Below are 27,495 nucleotides of genomic sequence, written 5' to 3'. Positions count from 1 at the left end.
GATTACTGTAGAACGATAATACTAAGAAATTTACAATAATTTAGTTACGTATCGCATTTTATGAAACAAAAATACATGAAAAAGCTAGGGTGGCAAACAGGTTTTTGTATGAAAGGTAAAAAAGGACTATTTTTAAAATATCTAAATATTTGGTAATAAGTAGGATTATAGCTATAATTCTTCGTTATCTTAAAGATTAATATTCATCCTTCAAAATTGTGTGTGTGTTTTTTTGTGTGATGATTTATAATTATATAAAACTTTTGAACTGTTTCAAAGCACACTTTTTTTTTTCAAAATGTACATTTTTTTTGAGAAATACTCAAATATTAAATACCACCTAAAAAAAATTTTAATGAAAGTTTTTTCACTTTGTATATTGGGGTATGTCATACCCCACCTGGTACGGGACGTAACTTTTAGTCACCTCGTACACGGAGGGTTAATAAGAGAACGTACAAAAATCTGCGGGCATCCCAGACTTTTCGATTTTATTATTTTAAAATAATAATTATGTTTAAACAAGATCCTACAAATAATTTAAGAATGAATGAGGATTGATATTATGCACCCCTTTACGCAAAAACTGCTGAATTTATTTTGATGAAACTACAGTACCTATTTTTTTAACATCAGAATAACATAAAAGCTTACGATATCTACTTCTGTTAAAAACTGATTTTCACTCAGTCAAAGATGCAGACAACACCGCTACAACTCCAGTGTAGCCAGGATCTACAGCTTGACCGCCAATAAAAACCCAACCAGTGAAGGTCAAGTTTGTCCCGGGGTTTGTGAACTGTCATTGGACCCGCAACGAAATTAATCAGAAGAAGAATTTCATCATTTAGAAGAATAGCAGAGTAAATGCAAATGAGTAGGTCATCTTCATAGAAACGTATTCATAGAAGCGGCGCGCATACGTATATGGCACGCTCACATACAAACCGCGCTCGTGCGTTTCTATGAAGATGACCTACTCATTTGTATTTACTCTGAGAATAGTGAGTGTTGGAATGTCTGAAAATCAAAAACTAATCACAATAATAATAATGTTTATAAAAACAAAAAATAAGCTCATCCATAGTAGTTACGACTACGTCACACTTACCTACATATACCTATACGACCAATATAGTCCATGAATTTGGGCCAGTGCTTGAAGAAATAGCGCTAGAAATAGTCACTATTGTAATCTGGAATGACTTATTGGACCCGTTTCCTTTGCCATTGTATCGCAATTTATATCACGATTGACATGAGAATAAAAATAATATCTTGTTTATGATATTTCTATAAATCACACTAATATAAAAAGAAAGTTTGTGAGTGTGTATGTTTGTTACTTCTTCACGTCTAAATGACTGGAGCGATTTTAATAAAATTTGGTATGGAGTTAACTGACACCCTGGACTAAAGCAAAGGCTATATTTTACCGCGGGTAACACCGCGTGCAGTTGTTTGGGCACGTAGCACACGACATCATGTGCATCATCGGCCAGGGAACACCACCACACTTGCACTCCAAGTTAATCAACGTTTGCAAATGTTGACAGTTACGATCGACATCATCATCATCATCTCAGACGTCCACTGCTGAACATAGGCCTCCCCCAATGCTTTCCATGTTACCCGGTTGGTAGCGGCCTGCGTCCAGCGCTTTCCTGCTACCTTCGACATCAAATCAATCTAATACACTGTATGTATGAGTAACGGACTATTTTGCAGCATTAGAGTATGCGCACACCGTTGATTTTTAGTTGGCCGATAGTTGTGCCCGATTTTAATTTGTATGAAGAATCGGCCAAATCGAATCGGCGTAGTGGGCGCACTCCCATACATGCCCATACTGATCAACTGCCCGACTAAACTATCGGCCGACGAAAAATCAACGGTGTGCGCCTACTCTTATAAAAGTAAGTAAGTTGGGTTGAAATGACATAAAATGCTTAGAGAATCAATAAAATTCATCTATGCATAAAATGTAACAAATTATTTTTAATGTGCAACGATAGCCTTTTGTTTTATTTTGAATGCGTCTAACGCACACAATGTTTAAAAAGGTTTTACTAAAGACTGGTTCTTCGTTCTTTTTAATTAACAGCGTCATATTTCCAGCCAGTTGGCTACTAAAGCACAGAAACGTAAGAAGTGAATAAAAGAAGGTTGATAAAGTATTTAAAGTTATTATTTTTCTTAGACAATAGACACAGATAAAAAAGTAAGTCCTTCTTTACAAAGAGTATTGTATTATTCAGTTTTCATTACAGTCGCGAATGTATCTTCAAGCTTCTAATGAAACGTCAAAGGCAATTCCTAATGCATCAGTAAATAATGTAAATTAAATGTAAATGAACGAGACAGTTTAATTCGTTTTATTTGTTTCTTAACTCACTCACGCAAGTACCAGACCGAAAACGTTTTATTACATTTTCGTTTTCTCCAACAATCTTGTTCTTTAGCCCTTTACAAATGTACTGTCAGAGTGCAGATACAAGAACTTATCTTGTCAACGTAAAAGTAAAAGAAAATTCTCACTACTGAAAACGATAACCAGCGGTGCTAGGATTCGTCAGTTAGAACCGAAACGTTGGCGGGAACGGACGCGCGCCAATTTCCACTGAATCCTCCCGATACGTCGAAAAGTTTCGCTACGAACCTCTTTTCTTCAAACCAAAGCCGATCCATATTTCAATTTAAAAGTAAATCATTCGCTGTTCAAATTTAAAAGTCGTGACGTTTTGTTTTGTTTTTATTCAGAACAGTGAGTTTGAAACTTTTTTAATTTTACAACAAAGTGGCCAGTGTTTTTTCTTAAATGATTGTTAATGTGGTGATCAGTCAAAATAGGTGGACTAGAAGAAACCATTCAAAATGAGCTCTGGGCAAACAGTCAACCATCGTGTAGCGGTGTCAACGTAAACTGGACGTTATGTTTCTTACACATAAGGCGGATACTGACTGCCCTGATGCCTTTTTATTATGATATGGTAAGTCCACTGTCATTTTTTGATATCTTTATCACGAGTTTAGATGATTTTGGAGGCCAAATTCCGAGTTTTGTGATTGTACTATCGGTTTTATTACAGAATTTCTCTGCTATCGCACACTTTTCACTAATGTGCCAAAATATTTACTGGCTATAAATGTTCACTATCACTAATTATATTATTTAGGCTTAAAACAATTTCGAAATCTAAATAATTACATCAAAAATCTTACAATATCTAACAATACAATTCAAAAAAACTTAGTAATGAACTCTAAGTAACTGCCTAATTTACTTAGTGGAAATTTTTCAATCTAAACAAAATCATGTGACTAGATTATAATACACTTTCTTAATTAGTAAGTATTTTAATTAACAAGTTATCAGTCTAAAATTAAAATAAATAGAAGCTTTCTATGCTAATTCGCGACATTGTCTTATAAAATAACGTCACAAGTTTACAAAGTAAAGCGTTAAAAAATCTAAATTCGATTTGATAAATCGAATTTTACACTAAACTATTCACTAAAGAAACTTACCTATCTAAATACTTTACGTATTGTAATCTATTAAAAGCTCAAATATTTATGACAGAGTAGGTACCATGAAAATCATCATCATCATCATGTCAGCCATAGGACGTCCAATGCTGAACATAGGCCTCCCCCAATGCTTTCCATGCTGCCCGGTATGAAAATGAAAATGGTTAGAATAAAAATAGTACGAGTATTTTTTCCTATTTTAGTTACCCCCAAAGTATGGCCATGGGAAAAGTAGGAAAAAGGAGGAAAATGTCTCTTCACTAGTGTTTTATTCGTTGAAACATAGTAAATATTTAAGTACTTTGGAAATTGTAGGGACGAAAGTACAGTTAAAATGTCTGGTCATCTTATGTACTTAGTCGTGACAGATTTTTCAAAAAAAAAAGATTTGCTGTTTAGAGATAAGATGACATAGTCCCTTAAAAGGTACAATAGATAGCATTAATTATATCAAAATGATAAAATTGTATCAATAAAGGTACTGAAGCTGTTGTCACGTAATTGAGAATACCTAATTATATCAATTTATTTTATGCAAAATAAAAGTAGGCTTACATTTTTTGACACAGTCGCAGACTACCTACTGAAAATATTAACGCTAAGAAGATTGTGTAATTTTTTTGTATTATTTGTAGTTTGCAAAATCAAGTTAACGGGACTATTCCAACCTCTCGTTCCCACCGCTGCAACTCCTGTGTAGCCAGGATCTACAGCTTGACCGCCATTAGAAACCCAACCAGTGAAGATCAAGTTGGTCATTATACCTTTGCGTTCTTAATATCTAAATATATAAAAGGAGAAACTGACTGACTAACATATCAACGCATAGCCTAAACGGCTAAACGTACCTAGGCACTTGAAATTTGGAAGGGACGTAGCTTAGGTACCGTAGAGGTGCACTAAGAAAGGAATTCCTTAAATTCCCACGGGAACGGGAGTTAGCGGGAAAAAACATTTGTATGAAAAAATCTAAACCGCGTAAGATAGATGAAGGGGGTAAAACGGGATCCACGCGTCTGAAGTCGCGGGCGGCCGCTAGTTCTGAAAATCTGAAACCCAGTCTAGACTCTGAAGGTCCATATGATAATGTACGTACAACGTAATGTCTACCGATGAATACTCAAGTAAGAGTAGAGGCAAGAATATATTCAAGTCTGTTCTGTGATAGAGATGAATAATTTATATTACGTATTCTACTTGGCTTGACGTCTGAATTTGAATCTTTCATCATTTGTTTTATAATAATACGGTTTTTCTTTATTGAAAGAGGTTTATTAAAACAAAATAACCTAATTATTTCATCGTAAAGTCAGTAAAAACACTCGAAAATAGCAAAATTCTGTCACTCGTTTTTCTTCAACTGACAACGCTTAAACCAACAAGGATGGGATCATTAAAAATAATGTCAAGTTGTCATGTTTCCCTCTTTTCATTATTTACCCAGATTTTGTGGAAATCGCGTAGTACCGTGACGTGGAATATTTTAGCTTTGGATTTTAGCTTTGGAATTTATTCCAGACTCAGTTTTTGAAGTACCACCTATGACGACTATTTGATTGATTATGATTTCATGAAAAAAAATCACAATTTATTATTATCATTTTAGAGTTAAAAACTTTGGCGTTATTAGGAGTTCAAAGTTTAATTTTTAGAATTTTACTTTTACGTATGTTTCTTTCTTATTTCTTGTTTCGTTCTTGAAAAGTATTTAGTTGAACAGCTATTTTCGGCCTATCAATTCATCCTTTCATAACCTTACTAAATTCCAAATTAAATGTGTGGTATTTAGACGACGGGACCCTTGGAGGAGACCCTAATACAGTTTTGGCCGATTTAAATATGTTAACACAAAACTTTGAAAAAGCCGGTTTAGATTTAAATTTTTCAAAATGTGAATTGTTTGTACCCGACTCCTGCCCTAATTCAGATAGGGTCATTTCGAATTTTAATTCCATAGCTCCCAATATTAAAATTATCAAAAGAGATTCCCTTCGCCTCCTTGGGTCTCCTATATTGGAGGAAGCGTTTGCTTCTTTCACAGACGAAAAATTACAGAGCTTTGAAAATGTTTCGGACCGTTTACTTAAAATTAACACACACATGGCGTGCACAATTATTCGGTTTTGTCTTTTTGTTCCTAAATTCACATATTGCATTCGTTCTTCACAGTTTTGGAAATACCCTAGCTTAACTGCCAAATTAGATAACTCTATAAAACAAATTATTTCCTCCGTTTTAAATATTCCTTTAGATGATCGATCATGGACCCAAGCCTCTCTACCTATTAGGTTTGGAGGTTTGGGTATTCGCAAAATTTCCAGTGTTGCTCTACCGGCTTTTTTGTCTTCGGCTCATAGCACCAGTGGATTGGTTTCAAAAATACTGAGTAAGTGTTCTGACTCAACTACCATCCACCTAGCCGAAGGCATTAGCGCTTGGAGGCAGTTAAGCTCTGAAAATTTGCCGTTGTCTCTCATCTCACAAAGGCAGTGGGACGAGCCGCTCTGCAGACTTGTACGGAATAACTTATTAAACACGTCTTCCAGTTCTGCAGATCGAGCTCGTCTTCTGGCTGTAGCCGAGTGGGAATCAGGTCTTTGGCTTCACTCCCTACCTTCTCCTCATATTGGCACACTTTTGGATAATACCACCTTTAATTTAGCAGTCTCGCTCCGTTTGGGGGCACCATGCATTGTCCCCCATCGCTGTCCCTGCGGTGACATGGTTGACTCCCTTGGTCATCACGGACTGTCATGCAGCAGAAGTGCCGGGAGATTTTCCCGTCACGCCAGCCTCAATGACATCATACGCAGGTGTCTTTCTAGCGCTTCCGTACCGGCCATTCTTGAACCAAATGGCCTGGTTCGAAGTGATGGTAAGAGACCTGATGGTATGACTTTGGTTCCATGGAAGGTGGGACGGCCACTAGTGTGGGACGCAACCTGCGTAGACACACTGGCACCGTCTCATCTTCCGCAAACCTCGTCTGGGGCTGGTACTGCCGCTGCATCAGCGGAATCCCTCAAACGACGCAAATATGTAGGTCTTAGTAGTACCTACATGTTTGAGCCATTTGGGGTCGAGACGCTAGGTCCGTGGGGACCAAGTGCTCATCGCCTGTACAGGGAATTAGCCAAGCGGCTGATTGACTGTACAGGTGATAGAAGAGCTGGCGCATTTCTTGGCCAACGAATCAGTTTGGCCATTCAGCGTGGAAATGCAGCCAGCATTCTGGGCACCATGTCGCGTTGTTTGGACAGCGATTTGGGACATATTTTTTATTTGTAAATATTTGTAAATATTTAGTCTATGTAGGTTAATAAAATTATTTGTATTTTTAATAAACTGCAAAATAAGATTAATTATATATTAGATATAAATAATTGTACTTAAGAAAATATATTTTCAATGTAAACAATGTAAGAAATTTACAATATTAAATAGAAGATTACATAATTTAAACTGAACTAAACTTTATTTCCTCAAAAAATTTAGATCTTGAGACATATTAGAAGTCTCTACAGCGACTCATTCTTTATTAATGAAGGGTCTTACTAAACTGGATGCTGGCTGGAAAATAATTTTCACCCTAAGGCCACAGCTGTTACATTTAAAGTAAATAAGGTCTAATTTGAGACTAAAATTGATAACTCTTCAGTCTGTGAATTTTCTACGCAAAATGAGTTTTTAAGTGTTATTTAACGACACGACACTCCAAGTTTAGACTTTCAGGCACGATAAAGCACATTAAAAACTTTTTTTCGGGTCTTTTTTCACCATACGTTTTATCTTGTTTTTAGGGACTGGCCGGTTTTGCTTTTAATTTTAAATTCAAATTTGGGATTGTCAAAATTTGAAATCTTTTTGTAGTGATGAAAAGAGTATCTTTACAACGTAGCTCAATACCACCAATACTGTCAATACCTAAGTAGGTAATAACTAAAATTCGATATACCGAACGATAATTATGGTTAGCTTGACAATTTTATTATTAGTATATTTTTTACCTATAAGTTAACATTTTATTAATATTATAAGTTAAAAAATGACAGTTGGTTATTTTAACTGGGCCATAATGCCGTTAAAACTTTTTGATATTTTTAGCACATTAGGTACTTCATTAGGCTTTCACAAATACCTACTTTAAAGAAAGGGTAATCCTTTCTTTCATTCCATAATACCAGACTTTCTCTTTTAAAATTTGCATAAATAAATACATTTGAAAACATTATCTTCCTTTTTGCTGTCGGTCAAAAATAACCTTTAATTAAAAATACATTGTCTTTGTCAATACCCAAAATCCAAATTCAATTAACGTATCTTTACAAAGACAATGCTTTGATGTTAAAAGCTCACTTATCACGAAGCTTAAAGCTTATTTTTACTCGATCACAAAACGGAATGTAAAACTTGTTTTTGTTAAGTACAAAAAGTGCTTTTTGATGTTTTACAAAAGTAATCTGCTATAGCTTTCGTACATTCTAGGCTCAAAAGTTTAAGTCTAAATCTAGACACTTTTATAGATACAATTGAATTCTAAGAACAAGTGAGCGGAACGTTTTGTTAGAGCTAGATTTAATTTCGATTTTATTAAATTTTTGAGGACGAAATTGAAAATACTGTGACAAATTAGGTTGTCATCTTCAATCTTAACTGAAAATAGTTATAAGTTTTTTTAAGAAGTTTTAAGTCTGAAAATCTATTCAATTTTAATAATGTATAGAGTCAATAGTTCCAACATTATTTACACTTAAAGCATTACAAAGGAACATTTAAACAATATCATAGATCAAAAGTTCTAAAACGCCACTTACTCAGCTTAATTGAATTTTAGTAAAGTTTTATGTGTATTTTTTATTAAAACATCAGACAAATATAAACGTTATAATTATTATCTAAACATAACATGGCCTAATGGCCTTATTACAAAAAAAGTAAAACACACGTTGAATACTTGTTCAAAATGACATTTCCATACTAAATGTCAAATAAACAAATGTTCATCGTGCGTTTAACTCTTTCAAATAAAACCCGCGTTCAGCGACAGTTGACTGTCGTGCCAACACTTTATGTGTCACGAATCAATTCTTGGCAACTTACATAAGCTCAAGGAAATAAAATAAAAAGTTGGTCACGCGAACGCATAAAATAAAAGTATTCCAATACGGAAACTGAAGTTACACCCATGAAAGTTGGGCGACACGCAAAACGTTTCACATTTGCTAGCTGAAATCTGGTTTTTTGGCAGAATATAGATAGATAGGTATATCAATTTTCTGGGTTCAACGATTGCCAGAAAGCCGAGCAAAACTTTTATCTAGGTTTTTTATCGATTAATTATATGCGATAAGCCCATACATTTGTCATTAATGATAAGATTTTATCACAGCGCGCATCGTAGCCCTGCTGGTCTGGATGTTGGCGTCTTGGCGTACTGATACTACTATACAGTGTGAGTCACGTTAAAGTGTACATATGAAAATAGATGAAACTAGACCTATTTTTATCGACAAAAAAGAGGTCAAAAAATTTTTGAGATTTTTTTTTAATTTTTTATAGAATTTTTTTTCTTCAAATTACTTATTGTAAAGAAAACGTAATAACTTTTAAACTAAGCGGTATATCCTGATAAAATAAAAACAGTAATAGTGCTAAATAACAGGCAATACTAAAAAAATACATAAAATACACAAAAAAAGGCCAACAAATAATAAAAAATGATACTTTTTGAAAAAATTCTGCTTAAAAATTCGTGCTTTTTTGGTTATTTGTTAAATTTCTCAAAAAAATGCCCCTATAACCGGTAGTTTTTATTACTTTGTATTATTTTCTATCGTATCACCTTCGTAAAACCAAAAATCGCATGTCTCTATCCCTATCACAACGTTTGCAATGATCGTTTGAACTAAGCCTCTCCGGGCGCGCCATTCAACGCTTCGTTAACAACAAAACTGAAAATGGCTCTAGATTTGTAATTTTGATAAAGACAAGTTAGATTTCAAATAAAAACAAAAGATTTCGAAGTAAAATAAACATTTTAGTTAAAATTAAAATTGTCTCTACCTTTAGCGGAGAATAATGTTGTGGCAGGCCTTTGTTCAAACGATCATAGCAAATGTTGTGATAGGGATAGAGGCATGCGATTTTTGGTTTTACAAAGATAATACGATAGAGAACAATAAAAAGTAATAAAAACCACCGGTTATAGGGGCATTTTTTGGAGAAATTTATCAAATAACCAAAAAAAACACGAATTTTTAAGCAGTTTTTTTTCAAAAAGTATCATTTTTTATTATTTGCTGGCATTTTTTGTGTATTTTATGTATTTGTTTAGTATCGCCTGTTATTTAGCATTATTACTGTTTTTATTTTATCAGGATCTACCGCTTAGTTTAAAAGTTATTACGTTTTCTTTACAATAAGTAATTGGAAGAAAAAAAATTCTATAAAAAAATAAAAAAAAATCTCAAAAAATTTTTGACATCTTTTTTGTCGATAAAAACAGGTCTAGTTGCATCTTTTTTCATATGTACACTTTAACGTGACTCACACTGTATATCAGATGTCACAGGTACCATCACCGCCGCACAAAAACGTTTTACAAGAAAACTTAGTTTTTAAGTTATTTTGTCAAACAATTTAGTTTTTACAGAGTTTGAAATTTATTATTCACGTTTACCTACCTACTTAAATATTTAAAAATATACATAAATTCACTCATTATTACTTTTATAGTAGGCCTACAAAAATGCTTAGCTTAGCTTTAAATGTGTAATTTCAAATTGGAAGTGTCAATCACTCTGTAAGCTCACTTTAAATTTTTTAAAGTAGTCTATTTATTTAAACAAAACACACAGTACAGGTGGGTAAGTAAATATTTTATAATCTCAAAAAATACGTCATTGTAGTCACGAAAAGTCGCGAACTCAAAAATGGGAGATAATGATAATGATATTACCGCAACCACCTAAACTCTACCAACCCTTTCACTCACCTAAGTAAAGGATTTACAAGCAAAGCGTCTTTATGGCAGTTGTTATTTTTAATGACACTGACTTAACTGAAAGTTTCCGTGAACTTGACTTTTAAAGCAGTTATAATAAGGCCTCTTACTTTTAATTGAAAGCATTTATGTCACTTTTAAAGGTCATAGCAAACTTATCTACTCGGAAGGGGATCAACACCGTATCGCCTTTTGCGAGCTGACGTCATCGCCTTTCGCGCGCTGTCTGCCGCGAGACAAGGCGTTTTCGTTACGGTGCGGATGTGTGCGTTGCAGTATGGAGTATATACCGACCGCCTCGAGTTGATACGGTTTAGATCCCTTTCCGGGTAAATAAGTGTGCTACGTCCTTTATACCGGTTGCAGACCAAGAGCTAAGCTAAGTTAGTTTCGTTTAGCTCGCATAGCTGACGCAGTTTTCCATAGTCGTGTGTAGACTGAAAACTATGCCAATTCTATGGGAAACTGCGTCAGCTATGCGAGCTAAACGAAACTAACTTAGCTCTTGGTCTGCAACCGGAATTAATCGGTTGTGCAGATGAGAATGATGTTTTTGAGAGGTTGAATTAAGAACATGAGAGTCCAGTTTTGCGGGATACTGGATCCAGGATGCAGGATGCCGTAAGAAGCCCTTACGTAAACAATCTCTCTCGTCGTTGAAATTTGAGTCTTACACCACTGGGATAAGGCATAATATATCACATTGCGAGTCCATATGGTGTGTGGAATAGGTTCAAATGACAATATTGTATATTGGATTCGGACATAGCTTTATCAGTGATTGGATACGCCCCCTCGACAATTTATTGTGTTTTGTTGTTTGAAAAAAATAAATCAGTGATATCTATGTCCTGAGAGCGTGGAAAACTAATAGGTACGCACATAAAGATAACAGCTGACTTAATTAATAAGACTCATATGTTGCAAATAATACACGTGTCTTTCGCGTTATAAAATGAAATAAAATAAAAATTAATAGCGGCTCTATATTTTATACTAAACGAGTCTAAGCAGTTTAATGTTAAGTTTAAGATTTTACGATTCACCCATGCTCTATTAGCCTAGGCGCAGACCACCTATTTTTAGTCGGCCGATAGTTGGGCCCGATTTTAATTTGTATGAAGAATCAATCGGTGTACTCGTAATGTACGCACATCCATACATGCCCATACTGATTAACTGCCCAACTAAACTATCGGCCGACGAAAAATCGGTGGTCTGTGACTAGGCTTATGCTACTTTTTTAAAGAATAGCAGATGTTACGTAAAAAAAACATCTGGGCTAGTTTCTCAGATTAACTTTCATCTGTCGTCAGAAATTTGGATTCAGTAAAACCAGGTCTTGATAACTAGCCCATTGTCATTCATTTAAAAGAAGGAATGCGTGCCCAAAAAACTGCACGCAGGAAGATATTAATGAATGCTACTGACAACGCCACTTTTGTAGCGGAGTTTTAAGCTGACACTGTATATGTTTGTTATCGACACGTCAAGAAGAAAAGAAGGACAAACGGTTTTACAAAAGTACAGATTATTTCCCACTGAGAATCAGTGTCCCAATGCTCCCAAATACTGCTGAAATTCCAGAATAGTGCTGAAAGAGCGCCTTTTCAGCAGATGGGCTCACAGGCTATTTTGTTTTAGTTTCGCTTCTGCAAATAAGTATTTTGTTTGCTAGACTTTCGGGTACACTGTCCTTGGAACTAGTTACTTTAGTCCCCAAAAATTGCTGTTTGGGGGCCAATGTAGACTTGCGAGTAAAATTATTAAAGTAGCTTTTGCGTACTAAATATTAACAAAAAAAGCCTAACTGTAAAATTTCATCGATATCTGAACAGTAGACATTGAATAGAATTACCGATATACGATATGTTGAATAGTTCAAATGAGAATCTACCGTGGGAGAGCCACGCTTCGGCATGAATGGGCCGGCTCGACCGGAGTGATACCACGGCCTCACAAAAAACCGGCGTGAAGCAGCGCTTGCGCTGTGTTTCGCCGAGTGAGTGAGGATACCGGAGGCCCAATTGGGGGGGAATGGGATTTAAAAGGTTGGCAGCGCACTTGTGACTTCACTGATGTTGCGGGTGTACATGGGCGACGGCAATTGCTTACCATCAGGTGATCCGTCTGCTCGTTTGCCTCCTATCACATAAAAAAAAAAAAAAAAAATTAAGTCAAAGAGCCTCCAAAAATGACGGCTTAGTTTGTTTCAGTGTGACAGCACATCTAGACAAAAAATGCGGTATCTTACACAGTGTTGTAATAAGAACGAGTTTACTTTAAAAGTATGAGCCAAAGCACACGATGCATTGCGGCGGCGGTGTGACCCTACAGCGACGTCGCTGCGTCGTCTTACATAGAAATATCTGTGGCGGGCACACGAGCCGCAACGCATCATGTGCTCTATATGCTGTCGACGTACATCTAAATATATAACTCAAGGTGACTGACTGACTGACTGACTTACTGACTGACTAACTGACATAGTGATCTATCAACGCACAGCCCAAACCACTGGACGGATCTGGCTGTTTGGCATGCAGGTAGATGTTATGACGTAGGCATCCGCTAAGAAAGGATTTTACGAAACTCCACCCTTAGGGGGGTAAAACGGGATCCACGCGTACGAAGTCACGGGCGGCCGCTAGTTCTTCATATAAAAGTTATTTTAATTCAGTATAAAATATCAGGAAATAATATACTGAAAATAAGTTTTATTGGTGGTATAATATTGGCCTTAGGAAAATAACTATAAGTTTGACATTTTTATAACCACTAAAATACCGTAGACACGTTTGAGGTACCTACTAAAAATAAATCCAAGGAATGTATATTTTATTCGCTGTGAATAAATTGAACGATTAATATGTGGCATTCTATTTATACTCGATTAAGTCAGAAGGAGAAAACAACATTATTCCAAATGAAATAAAGACGTGCTGCGAACTTTTTGGCTACTTTGGGTGACACGAACTATTTGACGCCGATTGTGTACGTATCTAAAATTTAATCTAGGTGAAGTTTTTTCATATTAGTGCGATAATTTATCAGTAAAAGTTTATGTAGGTATAAAATAACTCGGAAAATCTCATAGCTACTTGAGGGAAGAAATAAGAAGAATATTAACTCAATATTCATCCCCCATCGGGACATATAAATGCTACTCAGATCAATGTAATATCGTCATTTGCACCGTACTGTACCACCTTTTGAATACTAATACCAGAACGTTTGACAAAACACACCATATTGAACCTTACGCTTTTTGAATAGGGTTTATCCTTGTTTATGTGCCCTCTCGAAGTGCATATGCGAAATGTATGATAAACTAAACTGGACCGTATGCTGTTTGGAACAAGGTTGATTTTCAAACGATACGGTATGCAAGATGCATATAACATCTAATGCAGTTAAGGGTGCTACACACCAAGAATCTGTAACTAGGAAAGTTAGAGACACGCAAATGGTGTTTTATTGAGGACTAGTCTTTGCCCTTGGCTTCTTCCGCGTTCAGTGAAAAATAGCTTGATTACCCTTTTCCGGTTCAGAAGTAAAAATTGTCTTCTTATAAATTCTTGAAGAGTTTAAAAAAATTAAAGCCTAGTTCGCATCAATATTTATGACTATGTATGTATATTTTAAAGACCCTTGAAAAGGAGGCTGACAAAGTGACTGAGTTTATTGCAGTGCAACTTCTCAGCACTGGCCCATTTATTGTCCCGAAGCAGTGGTAGGGTTAATACTGGGACGTGTAAAAGTGCTTTTTTTGCAAAAGCCTATTTGCAAAAATAAATGAGTTGTATGAGCTGTCGCTACAATGAGGAATATGCGAACATAGTCCTTCAGATCCCGTCTGGCCAGCGTGGGAAGTGTAAGCCAAATCCTCCATTTGCTTATGGTAATTTTAGTGTCCTGATTCTACAGGCGAAACTAAAATAATTAAGAAAATAATATAATATAATAATAAATAAATCTTTTGACAATTTCACACATCGCCAGCTAGCCCCAAAGTAAGCAACTTAATGCTTGTGTTATGGGTGCTAGCTTAACGGATATACTACTTATATACTTTTTTTTTTAAATACATACATATTATACATAGTAACACCCAGACCCGTCACAGAAATTAAAATTCATCATTTCAATTTCTGCCCGGCCGGGAATCGAACCCGGGACCTCTTGGCATAGTAGCACGTTCTGAACCACTACACCAAACGGCCGACTAATATAAGAAATAATAACATAAGAAAAGGAATCGTTTCTGTTTCAGACAGAAGTTTGTCAAAGTGACGACTTTACCAACGTACTTCCTATCAATGTCACCTTTAAATAGGTCAAAGGCTTAACTCAAAAATTGTTTTCACAAACATTTTAGAGCGTTGCGAAGATACTCCATCTTCTGATGTTTTCTTCGCAATCAAAATAATTAAAATCAATTAATTAATTGGCTCAACTTTTGATTTTCAATTTCAGTAGGACTCAGAAGTTTTCATCGACGAACTCATTAAAGATATTAGCAGGAATTAATTTAATTATACAATTAGTAATTTAAAGACAATTTTGCGTCATTGAGAGCGTATTTGCTAGGCCAAAGGTTGAATTCTCGCACAATACAAACATTTGTGCTCATTTATTAATATTGATTATAATTAGTTATGTTCACTTCATCCGTTTCAGCCGAATGACGTCCACTGCTGGACAAAGGCCTCCCCCAAGGATTTCAACATTATTGTAAAAATTATTTGCATAGATGTAAATAAACAAAGTTGTAGTTAGGTGGACATGGCAAATAATTGTAGGTATGTATTATCATCATAGGTGCAAAAACTACGTAAATGAATTTAGATTCAAGTCGATGGATCTAATGTAGAGACATTATGACACTAGACAGAAAAGCAAAAAGAAATAAAAATTAACTTATTACACATAAAAATACATAAAACAAAAAATTGATTTTGTAAAAAAAACTGTGTGAAAAAAAGGTCAGTTTTAATTTAGGTTTCAATGATTCAATGATGAATTCAAAAATGCTAATGATTATTGTTTGGACTGTTTTATCTTTTATACCAATGATATTAAAACAACGTTTATCTTGGATAGCAAATCCTATTACATAATATACTCATTTTACGTTTCGATTCGAGAAAAAGCCGTCTCTAAATTCTTAAAAAGTGTTACCGCAATAAAATTTTATATCCACCGGATTCTCCGAACAAATCCTGACCTTCGGGGTCTCCATCAAAAGATTTTTATGCTCTCAACACCAAAGAAAGAAATCTTGAAATAGCATTTTCGGCAGAACAGCTTTTGTGAGTTTAAAACCATCAAACAACATCAAACGAATTGGAGAAAATATTTGGGTACAAAATGTACAGTTCACTTGCAAAATGCAATACTTTTTTAACAAACCTCGTTTATTATTACCAATGTTAGCTTTGTTTTGGTCTTCGGGATGAAAGCTAGTATTTAAAGGTGTTAAGTCTCATAATAGTTTATTTTTTCATTTATTTTCTTTCTCTTATTTTCTCATCAGAAATCGAATTTTATCGAATAACGTGAAAAGTAAAGTTCTTCAAGAGTTCTGTTTCTTATTCAATATTATATTTTACGTGCTTATATCATCATCATCATCATCATCTAAATGACTACTATGATAAAATACCTCTATATTATCTACGATATACTGCATGTACAGTCGACAGCACGTCAACGTAAACAATGTGGTATCTTACGTAGTTGCGATAAGGGCGACTTTGCAACGAAAATGTATAGTCTAATGTGCTGTCGTCTGTACGAGTTAATAGCCTTAACAGCAAAAAAACACCATCCCCAACTTCTGTACTATACTCACGAAGTTACTGACGAAATTTCTTTTACACGAGCAAACAAGGATATTTGTTACAAACCTGGAACGTGTAGCTACATCAAAAGAGTTCCTGTTTTTCTGCAGCCGACTCTACATGTCTGGAGCAAACCCATAAAAATCGCTGATATGTTTACGAAGCGATTTTGTTGACTGAATTACTTGTTTACCTGTTCAATGTTCATTCTGCAGGTAAAATTCTCATTGCAGTACCTCTAGCATGAACAACTTTCGTCTTCGAATCGTTTGCGTATTCGATAAAATTCGATACTCAATCTTCGAAATAAATGATAACGTGACAATTTTGATTCTCAAAATAAGTTTCGTGCAACCACATCTCATACTAAGTTCACTTTACGACACGTTCACAAGGGCGCTGTTGTAGTTTTCTTACTAAATCTTTTGATGGCGATTTGAGTACGCAAACGATTTGAACTCGAAAGTTTTTTTGTGCTAGCCGTACAGGTGAGCATTGATTAAACCATCGTTTTGAATCGATTAATAATTTAGGAAAGATGTAAAATTATATGGTGATACGTCTCGTCAAATGTAGGGTGTGTCCCTTGCTCGATGGACCGACTATGAATAATAAATTGTAATTTACACTTTCATAATATGGGTCATGGACATTGTCACATCGTTCAGTTTCAGTTTAATATATTACATAGAGATATGGAGAGATGCCAACTAATGCGCTGAGTTCGAAACTCAGTGTCGCATTAGAAATTCACACACATAAAGTAATCAAAATATTAACTCATTATCCACTGCGGTATCAGTACTCAACGTTCGAATAAACTTTAGCAACTACGCAAGCAATGTAAGTATTATGACGTCGCTGCTGTCATCATTGTGTTCTGTTTTTGGGCATATTGCTGCGACACCGGCCCCGCCCATTTGTCACATCTCCCCTTAGTTTCTGTGATCTGTGGTATGTATTCTGTTCTTAGGTTAGAATAGCTTGAAACATAGTGAAAGAAATACGTCACCGACACTACGAAATATTATTGATTGAAAGGCTTTTATGGTGTAAAATTAAAAAGGATATTGTACAAATATTCACATTACATAATGGTTTTAGTTTGGATTCCGGAAAAGTTAAGAGAAGAGAAGAAAATAACAATCGATAAAGAAAAATAAATTAAAAGAAGTATCTCGTTTGGTGGTAGGTACTTGCGACCAACAAACTTCAAAGAGGGACGACTCGAAAAAGGAGATACAAACTGGAGTTCGATATCCCTCAAAATTTGTTGACCAACTCGTAATTGAATTATCTGCGAAGGTTACTACTTTCAAAAGTTCAGAAAATTAACATATAACAAAACCATCATATTCTTTTTCTATCCCATTAAACTCGTAACAAAGCTGCAAAGAGCCAAGTAAATTAATAATTTAACTGGGCAAAAGAAACTGAGACAAAGCGAAACACATTAGATATTCTCTTCGTTCGACTGTAACCTAATAAAATTACATGCAGTACTCTTATTAGATTATGCTACTTACATTTATATTGCGTGAGATGTTTGTTTATAAATCTCAAGTGAATCAATGTTAAGGAGATACTCGTAGAATACAAAAAAATATACATACAGGCTGGAATTTTTTATTGCCACCTGAAAGGAAAGTACTCATAATACTCTAGATAGAAAATTTTAGTATGACATTAATTTGTCTACCTGTGTGTTATACTTTAAGTTGGAACCAAATAAATGTTTTTCTTTCTTTCTTTCTTTCTTTCTTTCTTACTTACAAGTCAACCTTCACTGTTTGGTTGGTATAATCTGTAGGTCTAGGATGCGCGCCACGATATATTTTATCGAACTATTTTATCGATTTTGCAATCAGGCATTGTAAAGACACGGTATATTTAAAATTTCATTCAATTTGAACCAGTAGTTTAAGAATTATAACGGGTCAAAGTTACTTAATTTTGTCACTCACTGACTGACTCACTGACTCACCGATCATCAAAACTCTAAGGCACTTCTAGCAGACCTAGAAGCTTCAAATTTGGAATATAAGTAGTGTTTGGTGTATGAATCAAGGAAAAACTAAAATATTTGGGGGCACGGTAGTGCAACCGCCAAGTCGAGTAAAATTTTTCAATTTCGGTCCAGTTTTCTAGATACATAACTGCTGTCTACAAAATACAAAAAGAAATGATATTTGGGGGCACGGTAGTGCAACCGCCAAGTCGAGTAAAATTTTTCAATTTCGGTCCAGTTTTCTAGATACATAACTGCTGTCTACAAAATACAAAAAGAAATGAGATCCCATCAAAAACAATACTTGTCAAAAAAACCAAGTCTCGCAACTCAGTTGTTCTACGGTAAAAAGTTGTGAGATCCATGTAATACCAAGTCCAGGCCAGGAAATCTTTAACGTTTTACATAAATATATTGACTTGGCCATCGCATGAAAACACGTGTAAATTAAATTATTTAGTGCGATGGCCAAGTCAATAATTATATTTATGTAAAACGTTAAAGATTTCCTGGCCTGGACTTGGTATTACATGGATCTCACAACTTTTTACCGTAGAACAACTGAGTTGCGAGACTTGGTTTTTTTGACAAGTATTGTTTTTGATGGGATATAACTCAATCGGTGTCATATAAAATTTAGATGACTGACTGACATATCAACGCACAGCCTAAACGGCTAAACGTAGGCACTTGAAATTTGGAAGGGACGTAGCTTAGGTACCATAGAGGTGCACTAAGAAAGGAAATTCCCACGAGAACGGGAATTAGCGGGAAAATCCTTTTGTATGAAAAATCTAAACCGCTTAAGTTAGACGCTTGAAATTTGGCATGCAGGTACCTTAGTAAACTTAAAGCTTAGTTACAACAGGATATTGCAAAATTCCCACGGGAACGGGAATTAGCGGGAAAAAACATTTGTATGAAAAAATCTAAACCGCGTAAGATAGATGAAGGGGATAAAACGGGATCCACGTGTACGAAGTCGCGGGCGGCCGCTAGTAATATTATACAAATGATATCCGGGCTTCCTTACCTACTGCGTACCCTTGCTCTTAACCAAAAAAGTCCATAGAGATATCATAAAATTATTCAGAAACACCTTTTGTAATCTATGTATGGAATGCAATAACATTATTGAGTACTTCATAACGTCATGCCAGTCAATTATGCCGTATTCACAAACATTACTATGAGGTCTCACAGTGCGCGTGGACACACAGGGTGACACACGAACCAATCATTCAACGCTGTGCGTTCGATTTGCTGCTTCAGAAGCAAGCATCGTTTGTGAATAAGGGCTTTAGTGTGGAACATTTGGAGTCAATTGCGGAAAATGGCGGAGTTATTTGAACATTTCACTATCGTAGTTTTCGTAGGTATAGATCTTTAGCTTTTTGAGAATGTTCTATTGTTTATGTTCATCAAGGATAATGTGGGATTCTAATAGTGAAAGAATTTTCCAAATCAGTTTACTAGTTTTGGAGTTTGTTCTACGCAAACAAACAATCAAATCTTTCCTCTTCATAATTTAGTGTAAACAAAAATGTAAGCTTACTATTCCTTATTTCATTATGCCTAAAGCTTATGAAGTATAACAATTTGCATGCTGAACCATTTCGCCAAAGAGTTCCTTTTAAACTTGCGAAGAAAAACGTGTATCAGACTCGTATTTACGTTGAGTGGGAGATAAGTAGGACACAAGTCGACAAATGATGCCCTTGGGAGCAATTTGTGATAATTTCTTTAGGAACACTTTGTTGGATGTTTCATATCGTCTTTATTTTACCCTATCGTACGATAGAAAATAATGACGTTTGAATGAGTCCCAATACACTGTCGATTGTCAATATAAATGATCTATAATTCTAATATTATACATGCGAAAGTAACTCTGTCTGTCTGTCTCGCTTTCACGCCTAAACCACTGAACCGATTTTGATGAAATTTGGAATAGAGATAGTTTGATACCCGGGAAAGGACATAGGATAGTTTTTATCCCGTTTTTTAAAACAGGGACGCGCGCGATAAAGTTTTTCTGTGACACAAAACTCCACACGGGCGAAGCCGCGGGCGGAAAGCTTCATAAAACGATCGAGGAAATTTTTGGTTTTTGAAATTGATGGTTCAATTTTACTTCTAAGAATGAACTTGAATAACGACAGGGAAATAGCAGTTACTTTCTACATTTTATTCAGGTTTTATTCGTCCATTGGGGAGGTGTTCTTTCATTCCTGTTTTATAGATTATCTTATCAAAGAAGCAAATGAAGGATTTAATTGGATCGGGTCGAGATATTTTACTGGCGATCAAATGACCAAATCATCATCAGATGATGAACAATTTTTTTGTGGAAGTACTGTTGGTTTGCTCTTACCTAGAAATGTGTATTTAATGGGTTGATTAGGTACTATAATGTTTACTAAGCTAATATACCCGTATACATCCTAGTTATTTATAAATAAATTATGAATAAAAATCACACTTAATTATGTATCTGGTACTGAAATAAGTGAGACAACGTTTGATAAACACTTTCGAAATCTAGATCTGCCCTTTATCCAGCAAAACAAGAAATAACAAATCTAATCAGTGTCCAACACAGCAAACACTTGACGCGACTACATCATTACAAGAACTGATGCACATTTCTGATAACTGATAAGAAGATCTTGAGATATGGTTCAATACACTGAATGGCGCCAAGGAGTTTCTGATAAGGATTTGCCTTACATAGTTGTTTTAAAACTATAACAAGTGATTAGGTAGGTCCACAAGGTGGTTCGACGACCTCATATTTTATAAGTAGCAGGAAGGCGCGAGATGCAGGCCGTCACTAACCGGCCGTTGTGGAAAACATTGGGGGAGGCCTATGTTCAGCAGTGGACGTCCTATGGCTGAAATGATGATGATGATGAAGCGATTAGGCTTCAGTTATTTTCGCAGTCGCGGATGCCCTAACTAAGGGTAATAAATAATCATTTCAAGAAATCTATGGCCCTTCGAAAGCTACATCGGTCAAAATTCTATGAAAATTCGAACCTAGCCGTTTATCATCGTCATCATTATTTTAAGCCTATGACAGTGTCTTGCTGGAAGTAACCTTTCTTCAAGCTTGTTTTTTTCACCAAAATTCAATATCAGTAAGTATATTCTTGAAGTCATCAATTCCAGAAAGAATTTAAAACTAGATCAAACTTTTCTAAAAATCTGAGTTTCAGGCTCTCAAAAAATGAAAAATTTTCGCGTTTAATTTTTATATTTTTTTTACAAAATTCCGTATACAACCCATTGGGAAAATTTTACATTTTGATCTTTACCTGACCTTGTACAACTCTCGGAAACCATAATTAATCAACCGCGCCGGTCACCCATCCGTTCCTGAACCGCTCACAACAATGTTTAATGTTTAACTTTAGTAATTTATTCCGTCCGCAGATGCCACCTTATCAGAACCTTCGAGTTTAATGTTTTTAGCAACTTTTCCTCAATAATTTGCCATGACAAGGGTGTTCCATAAATTCGTGCGCCGCTTATTCTAATTCGCAAAAATGAAATTGGGATTTTTCTAGCCAAATTGGACCTTACTTGGGAGGTACAGTCTCCACTTTAAGTTCAACTCCACAGCATCTTATGTAGAGGTAATAAGAGCGATTTTGTAACGAACTTGTTTACTCAGTTGTGGTGTATACTGTAGGGATTATCTTGAAGGAACGTGGTTTCTTTTTGAACAGACTCAGTGACATTGAGATGGGTCGTTCTTACAGGGAATGACATCTCGTACAGAACAGACGACAATTTCCCTAATTATCACTACATAGTATAAAACAAAGTCGCTTTCCTGTCTGTATGTCCCATTATATGCTTATATCTTTAAAGCTACTCACACTATTTTGATGCGGTTTGGGCACGTAGGGCATGACATCCTGTGCTTCATCGACTGGGCAACAAAACCGCACTTGCACTCCAAGTTTGGGCCATCCAAGAATCCAAACCTGAACATATTGTCTTTACTACGGCCGACCTGCGTCCGAAGTCTATTAAAGACTTCCAGGTAAGCTAGGGGAGCTCATGTCCAGGAGGAGGACTCTCAGAAATAGGGACAAAAGGGCAGGGAAGAGGAAAGTTTATGTATAGTTGGCACCCGTGCAAAGTCGGGGCGGAGTGCTAGTATCTACTACGAGTATAATACAACTAAGTTAGCTAAAGAAAGTACGATGTAATTCAATTACGATTGTGTAGGCATTTGCGAGTGACATCTAAGACGGTATTTTTAGAACAGGCGTTAGGCCCGGCTTCCACGAAAACGGAGACATGAGGAAATGTATTGTATGTAGTACCTACTGACAGTAACAAAATTTTCACCAATCCTACTCCATGATACTCCATGGCTAGGGTCTTAGCTTCATTTTGTCAAAAGAGGAGAGAAGATATGTTTGATTGACCAATCAGACTTCGTTATTTCCATATTACCTCTTCACTCAGCTTCATGCAACTCAATGTATTTTTACCACCGAAAAAAAAGAGCCTCTCATAATGTATCATCATCATTGAAGTAATAATATTATTATAACTCAATGTCCCCTAATGATTTCCACAATGGCCGGTTGGTGGCGGCCTGCATCCAGCGCCTTCCCGCTACCTTTATGAGGTCGTCGGTCTACCTTGTGGATGGACTCATAATGTATACCAAAATTTTAATACATCCAACTCCATGGCATCCCATGGCTAGGGACTAAAGCTTCATTTTTAAGGTGGGTCGCACATTGTGTGCACCAGTACGCGTGAGATAAGCGCCCGACCTTATTGGCACATGTCATTAAGCCACCCGAAGGCCGCTGACTTAGCTTAACGACTTTTTACGAAGCGGTATCAGTTGGGTGTTACTTTTAAGGTATATTGACACGGGTGTGTGTTAGGGGTGACACCTATGAGAAAGCGGAATTCAGCACGTAGGTAAAAGGTATTAAAGGTCAGTATGTTTCTTTTATGTGATTACTATTGGACTTTACTATTACTATTTACTTTACGAAATGATATTATAGAAATACGAAATGGTGGTACATCATTTTATAAACTGTGAAAATTTTTATCCTTTAACAAGATTTCAAGCCAAAAAGAGGGTATGGGATGGTTACTGGTGTGGTATGGTCAGCTGAAAGATAAGGTGAATCATAGAGTAGGTATGCGGATACTTAAATCACCAAACTTCAGCAAACGTGGTGCTGATGACCTTGTCTATGCTTGACGGACTGATGACCTCAAAAAGCTCCTTGGTCTTCTTGGAAGACCTATATCCAATAGACAAGACAAGACTACTGAAAATTTGTAGAAGAGGATTTTTTGGAGGCTTTAAAAAGCGCTTTCCCAAAATTCCATAAGAGGCTTTTCAAGTCAGGTCGTAGCATTCTCAATGTACCTTTAAATAGCCTAGCAACAAGCTAATTATTAAAAAACAAATCCTATTATCTTTATTTGGGAAACTCTTTAGACTGTAGCGTAGGAATATAAAGTACTTACTGACGTAAAGGCTTCCACCTAATTTTTTTTTATTAGTGTTGTTTACACATTTGCCATACATTGCTCGCTTTACTAATATGTACTTGACTAACCTTATTACAGTACAGTCAGCATCAAAAGTTCGTAACACCCAAAGTAGCCAAAAAGTTCGTAACGCGTCTTTGTTTCAATTGTTATAAGATTGTGTTGGCAACTTTTTGGCCACTTTGTGTCTCACGAACTATAATATTTGACGTTGACTACCTATTTATAAATATTTTGACCTTATAAAATCTTAAAAATCTAATTTTAATTAATATCTAAATCGTGTAAACCTATAACTACGTTACCAATGGTTACCATAAAAATTAAGAGTCATTTTTATAGACTAAAATAACTAAGTAACCCTTGTCTCTACATGTTGGTAGGGCAAACTATATTTGGGACGTCTAAGCGCCCTAGAAAGAGCCTAAGAATTGAATAAAACTTTGACTTCTAATATTTACACGACCTTTTCCAACTTTTCTCTCCATTTTTGTACAAAAAATATTTCTAAGAAAGTTTTCCAGCAATATTCCTACAAATATTTGTAAAAGAAACAAATTGGTCCAGTCGTAATCGTAAACTAGCTAACTTACTGCCAAAGTGTTGCCATAATCAAGAAATGAAATCAAAACAGCCAGGTTCTCAGTGTTGCCACCCACAATCTCGCATGACTCCAAAACGTTAATGCCAAAACATAAAACTTAACGGTAAAACCCCAAACATTTTGCGTTTTTCTTGAATATTCCATGCTTTCTCTGCGGTATGGCCACAGGTATTATTAAAACAACCAGTCCTAATAAATTTAAAATAAATTAGTAATTTGATTGAGGATAATATAATATAATAGTAGCCACGATAGCCGAACGGTGAAGGGGTCGGACTGGCCGACTCGTGATCCGGGGAACGCGGGTTCCCGCCGCCGCTCGACTATTGTGGTGAGCTCACTCGTGATACAAGCATATTTAGCTTAGTACGAGGGGCTAACGGGACTATTTTTTTAGCCGAATTTAAAAAGGAGGAGGTTCTTAACTCGACTGGTTTTTTTTTTCATACAGAAAAAGCCACTGTAAAAGTTAGGGTTACGTTATACCATAAAATCTGATTTTTATGTATCATATTAATTTGGGGCAATGATTAGAAGTGGTTTCCTCATCAGCCAGACAGTTTTGACAGTTCCAACTCCTTGCCAGACAGTTTTTTTAAGATAGCTGCCAAAGCCACGATGACCCAAACTTTATGATTCACCAACATTCTATCCTTTGTTGGGAGCATACGCTGACAAATTTTCAGCTTTTATAAAATGACGTAGGTCTAGCGTTCACTAGCTCTTAGTCTAATACGTATAGTGGTAGGTCCTGTACGTATATTACTTGCAACCTGGTATGCGAACGAATAGTATCTCTGAATGCGATGTGTGCTTGACACACACTTCGCTACGTATTGTTTTTATTTTAATTACTTTGTGTGTGTGAATTTCTAATGCGACACTGAGTTTCGAACTCTGCGCATTAGTTGGCATCTCTCTAGATCTCTATGTTATGAACAGACTGATGTGTCAGATCAAAATCATAAAAAAAAGTCATAAAACTCATTTATTTATGCAAGTAGGCTTTTAAAAAGCACTTTTACACGTTCTACTGATACTGAGCCCTACCACTGCTTCAGGACAATAAATGGGCCAATGCTAAGCAGAGAATCTACACGAGAGAGAAGCCACGGGTAAAAACTAGTTAGGTTTTATAACCTGGCGGTTCTTCTCAGCCTATTAATGTATCTGTCCGTGTAAACGTTTAACCCAAATTTTGGGTGCCATTTTATGAGCTCTGGGAATTACATTATTTGGGCGAGGGATTGAAGGTTCAGTTGATAAAGGATATTAGGGGAGAGCTCTTTATAGAATTAGCGAGATTAAATAATTTCACGGTAATTAATTCATAGATAACATGGGAACATTTTGGTTAATTGTTCGAACAATTTAGAGAGGCTAGGCTGTTATGTAGCAAATAATTAATTAATAGTTTTTTTCTGCGTGAATTTCATTTTGTCTGTCTCTATTATGTTATTCTGATGTATCTACACACGGTAGTGTATCCAGCCAAGTTCCAGTAACAGAACTTGCGTAATATTACACGCATGTTATGCGAGCTCTATGTACCTCGGTTCTACGAAATGATCGGACGATGTCGTCTAGACGCTGAGCTTGCGTTTGTTGGCGATAAGCAGCCCTGCGCCTGAGCATCGAGCCCGGTTTTACAGCAGTCGAAGACTTGTATTCAATAAGGTTAGTTAGTTAAGTAAAAATTGTAATTAAAAATAAATATATTTTTTTCGCAAAAGCTCTCGGCTAGAGCTTAACTGGCGCAGTCGGTAGGACGTGCTGAACTGGACAACTAAAAATCGTGTTCAGTGTCCGTTTCAACGGTTTACAGTGCGAACTATTTTCCCGAAAAGTGACTTTTTACGTTTTGTGGAAGCTGCGACGCCTTGGGGGTTCACTTCACTCTCATAAGGACTAATTATGGCGAAAGTGTTTGTGTTTGTGATTATACTGTGAGTACGCTTGGTTATTCTTACACAAGTTCATAACTCTCCTTTCCCGAATTCCAAGAATACTGTAATATTGTAAAAAATAATTAATAAAAAATATAGAGTTCACTTTGAGTAATAAATAAATAGATAAAATACATAGGATTATCGAAATCCATAATTGTGTTTATTTTTATATTTTATCAATTGATTTTTGTGTGTTTTAGCAATAATGGCACAGTTACAACTTTTTGATTTAGCACTTAAAATAGTGCCTGAATATAGTGGAGATGCAAACTCATTGTACAGATTTTTAAATACAGTAGATAACATTTATTTACAATATTTTGATGCCGCAAATAATGATAATTTTCAAAATGTGATTATTATTAATGGAATTATCGGAAAATTGAAGGGAAAAGCTCTCGAAATAATTGACGTTAATGCCGCAAATACATGGCCTGCAATTAAAGCAGTGCTTATTCAAAATTTTTCGGACCAAAGAGACGAAAATTCCTTAAATCGCGACCTTGTAAATTTACATCAGGGTAACGAGAGCCCCCAGCAATTTTACGATAAATGTGTGAATTTATTGACAACTTTGATGAATTACATAAATATTCACAATGACGATCCAAACGTCATTGCATGTAAACGAGATTTTTTCACGGCCCAGGCTTTAAAGACCTTTTTAGCTGGATTGCGAGAGCCCTTAGGCTCTACGATTCGGGCTATGCGCCCCGAATCTTTACCTAAAGCGTTGCAATTTATTAAAGAGGAAAATAACATCATGTATTTACAGAAACGTTTTCAGCCCCAAAATAATAACAACGTCAATAATAATAATAGACCGCAAAATCAACAAACAAACCAAAATTTCAGACCGAATAATTTTCAAAAATTGCCACCTAATTGGTATCCACAAAAACCAAATAATATGAATTTCAACCAAAACCGTTTACCTTGGAATAATAATCAAAACCAACAGAATTTCAGACAAAATTTTAATCAGTACAGACCAAACCAAAATCAGCAAAACAGAC

The 27,495-nt window shown here is 35.7% G+C and overlaps 1 protein-coding gene across 1 annotated transcript in view; it reads left to right on the top strand.

Annotated features, from left to right (window-relative positions):
• The first annotated feature begins 2,588 nt into the window (after positions 1-2,588).
• Positions 2,589-27,495, top strand: part of LOC135083884 (neuropeptide F receptor) — an 88,877-nt gene continuing 63,970 nt past the window's right edge. Inside the window, exon 1 of the mRNA XM_063978632.1 lies at positions 2,589-2,990. Coding sequence (XP_063834702.1) covers positions 2,970-2,990 — 21 coding nt within the window. The 5' untranslated portion in view covers positions 2,589-2,969. The remainder of the gene's footprint in view (positions 2,991-27,495) is intronic.

The sequence above is a fragment of the Ostrinia nubilalis genome, chromosome 24, assembly GCF_963855985.1.
Source record: "Ostrinia nubilalis chromosome 24, ilOstNubi1.1, whole genome shotgun sequence".
NCBI classification, from domain to species: Eukaryota; Metazoa; Arthropoda; class Insecta; order Lepidoptera; family Crambidae; genus Ostrinia; species Ostrinia nubilalis.
This window is presented reverse-complemented; position numbering and strand designations above follow the sequence as displayed.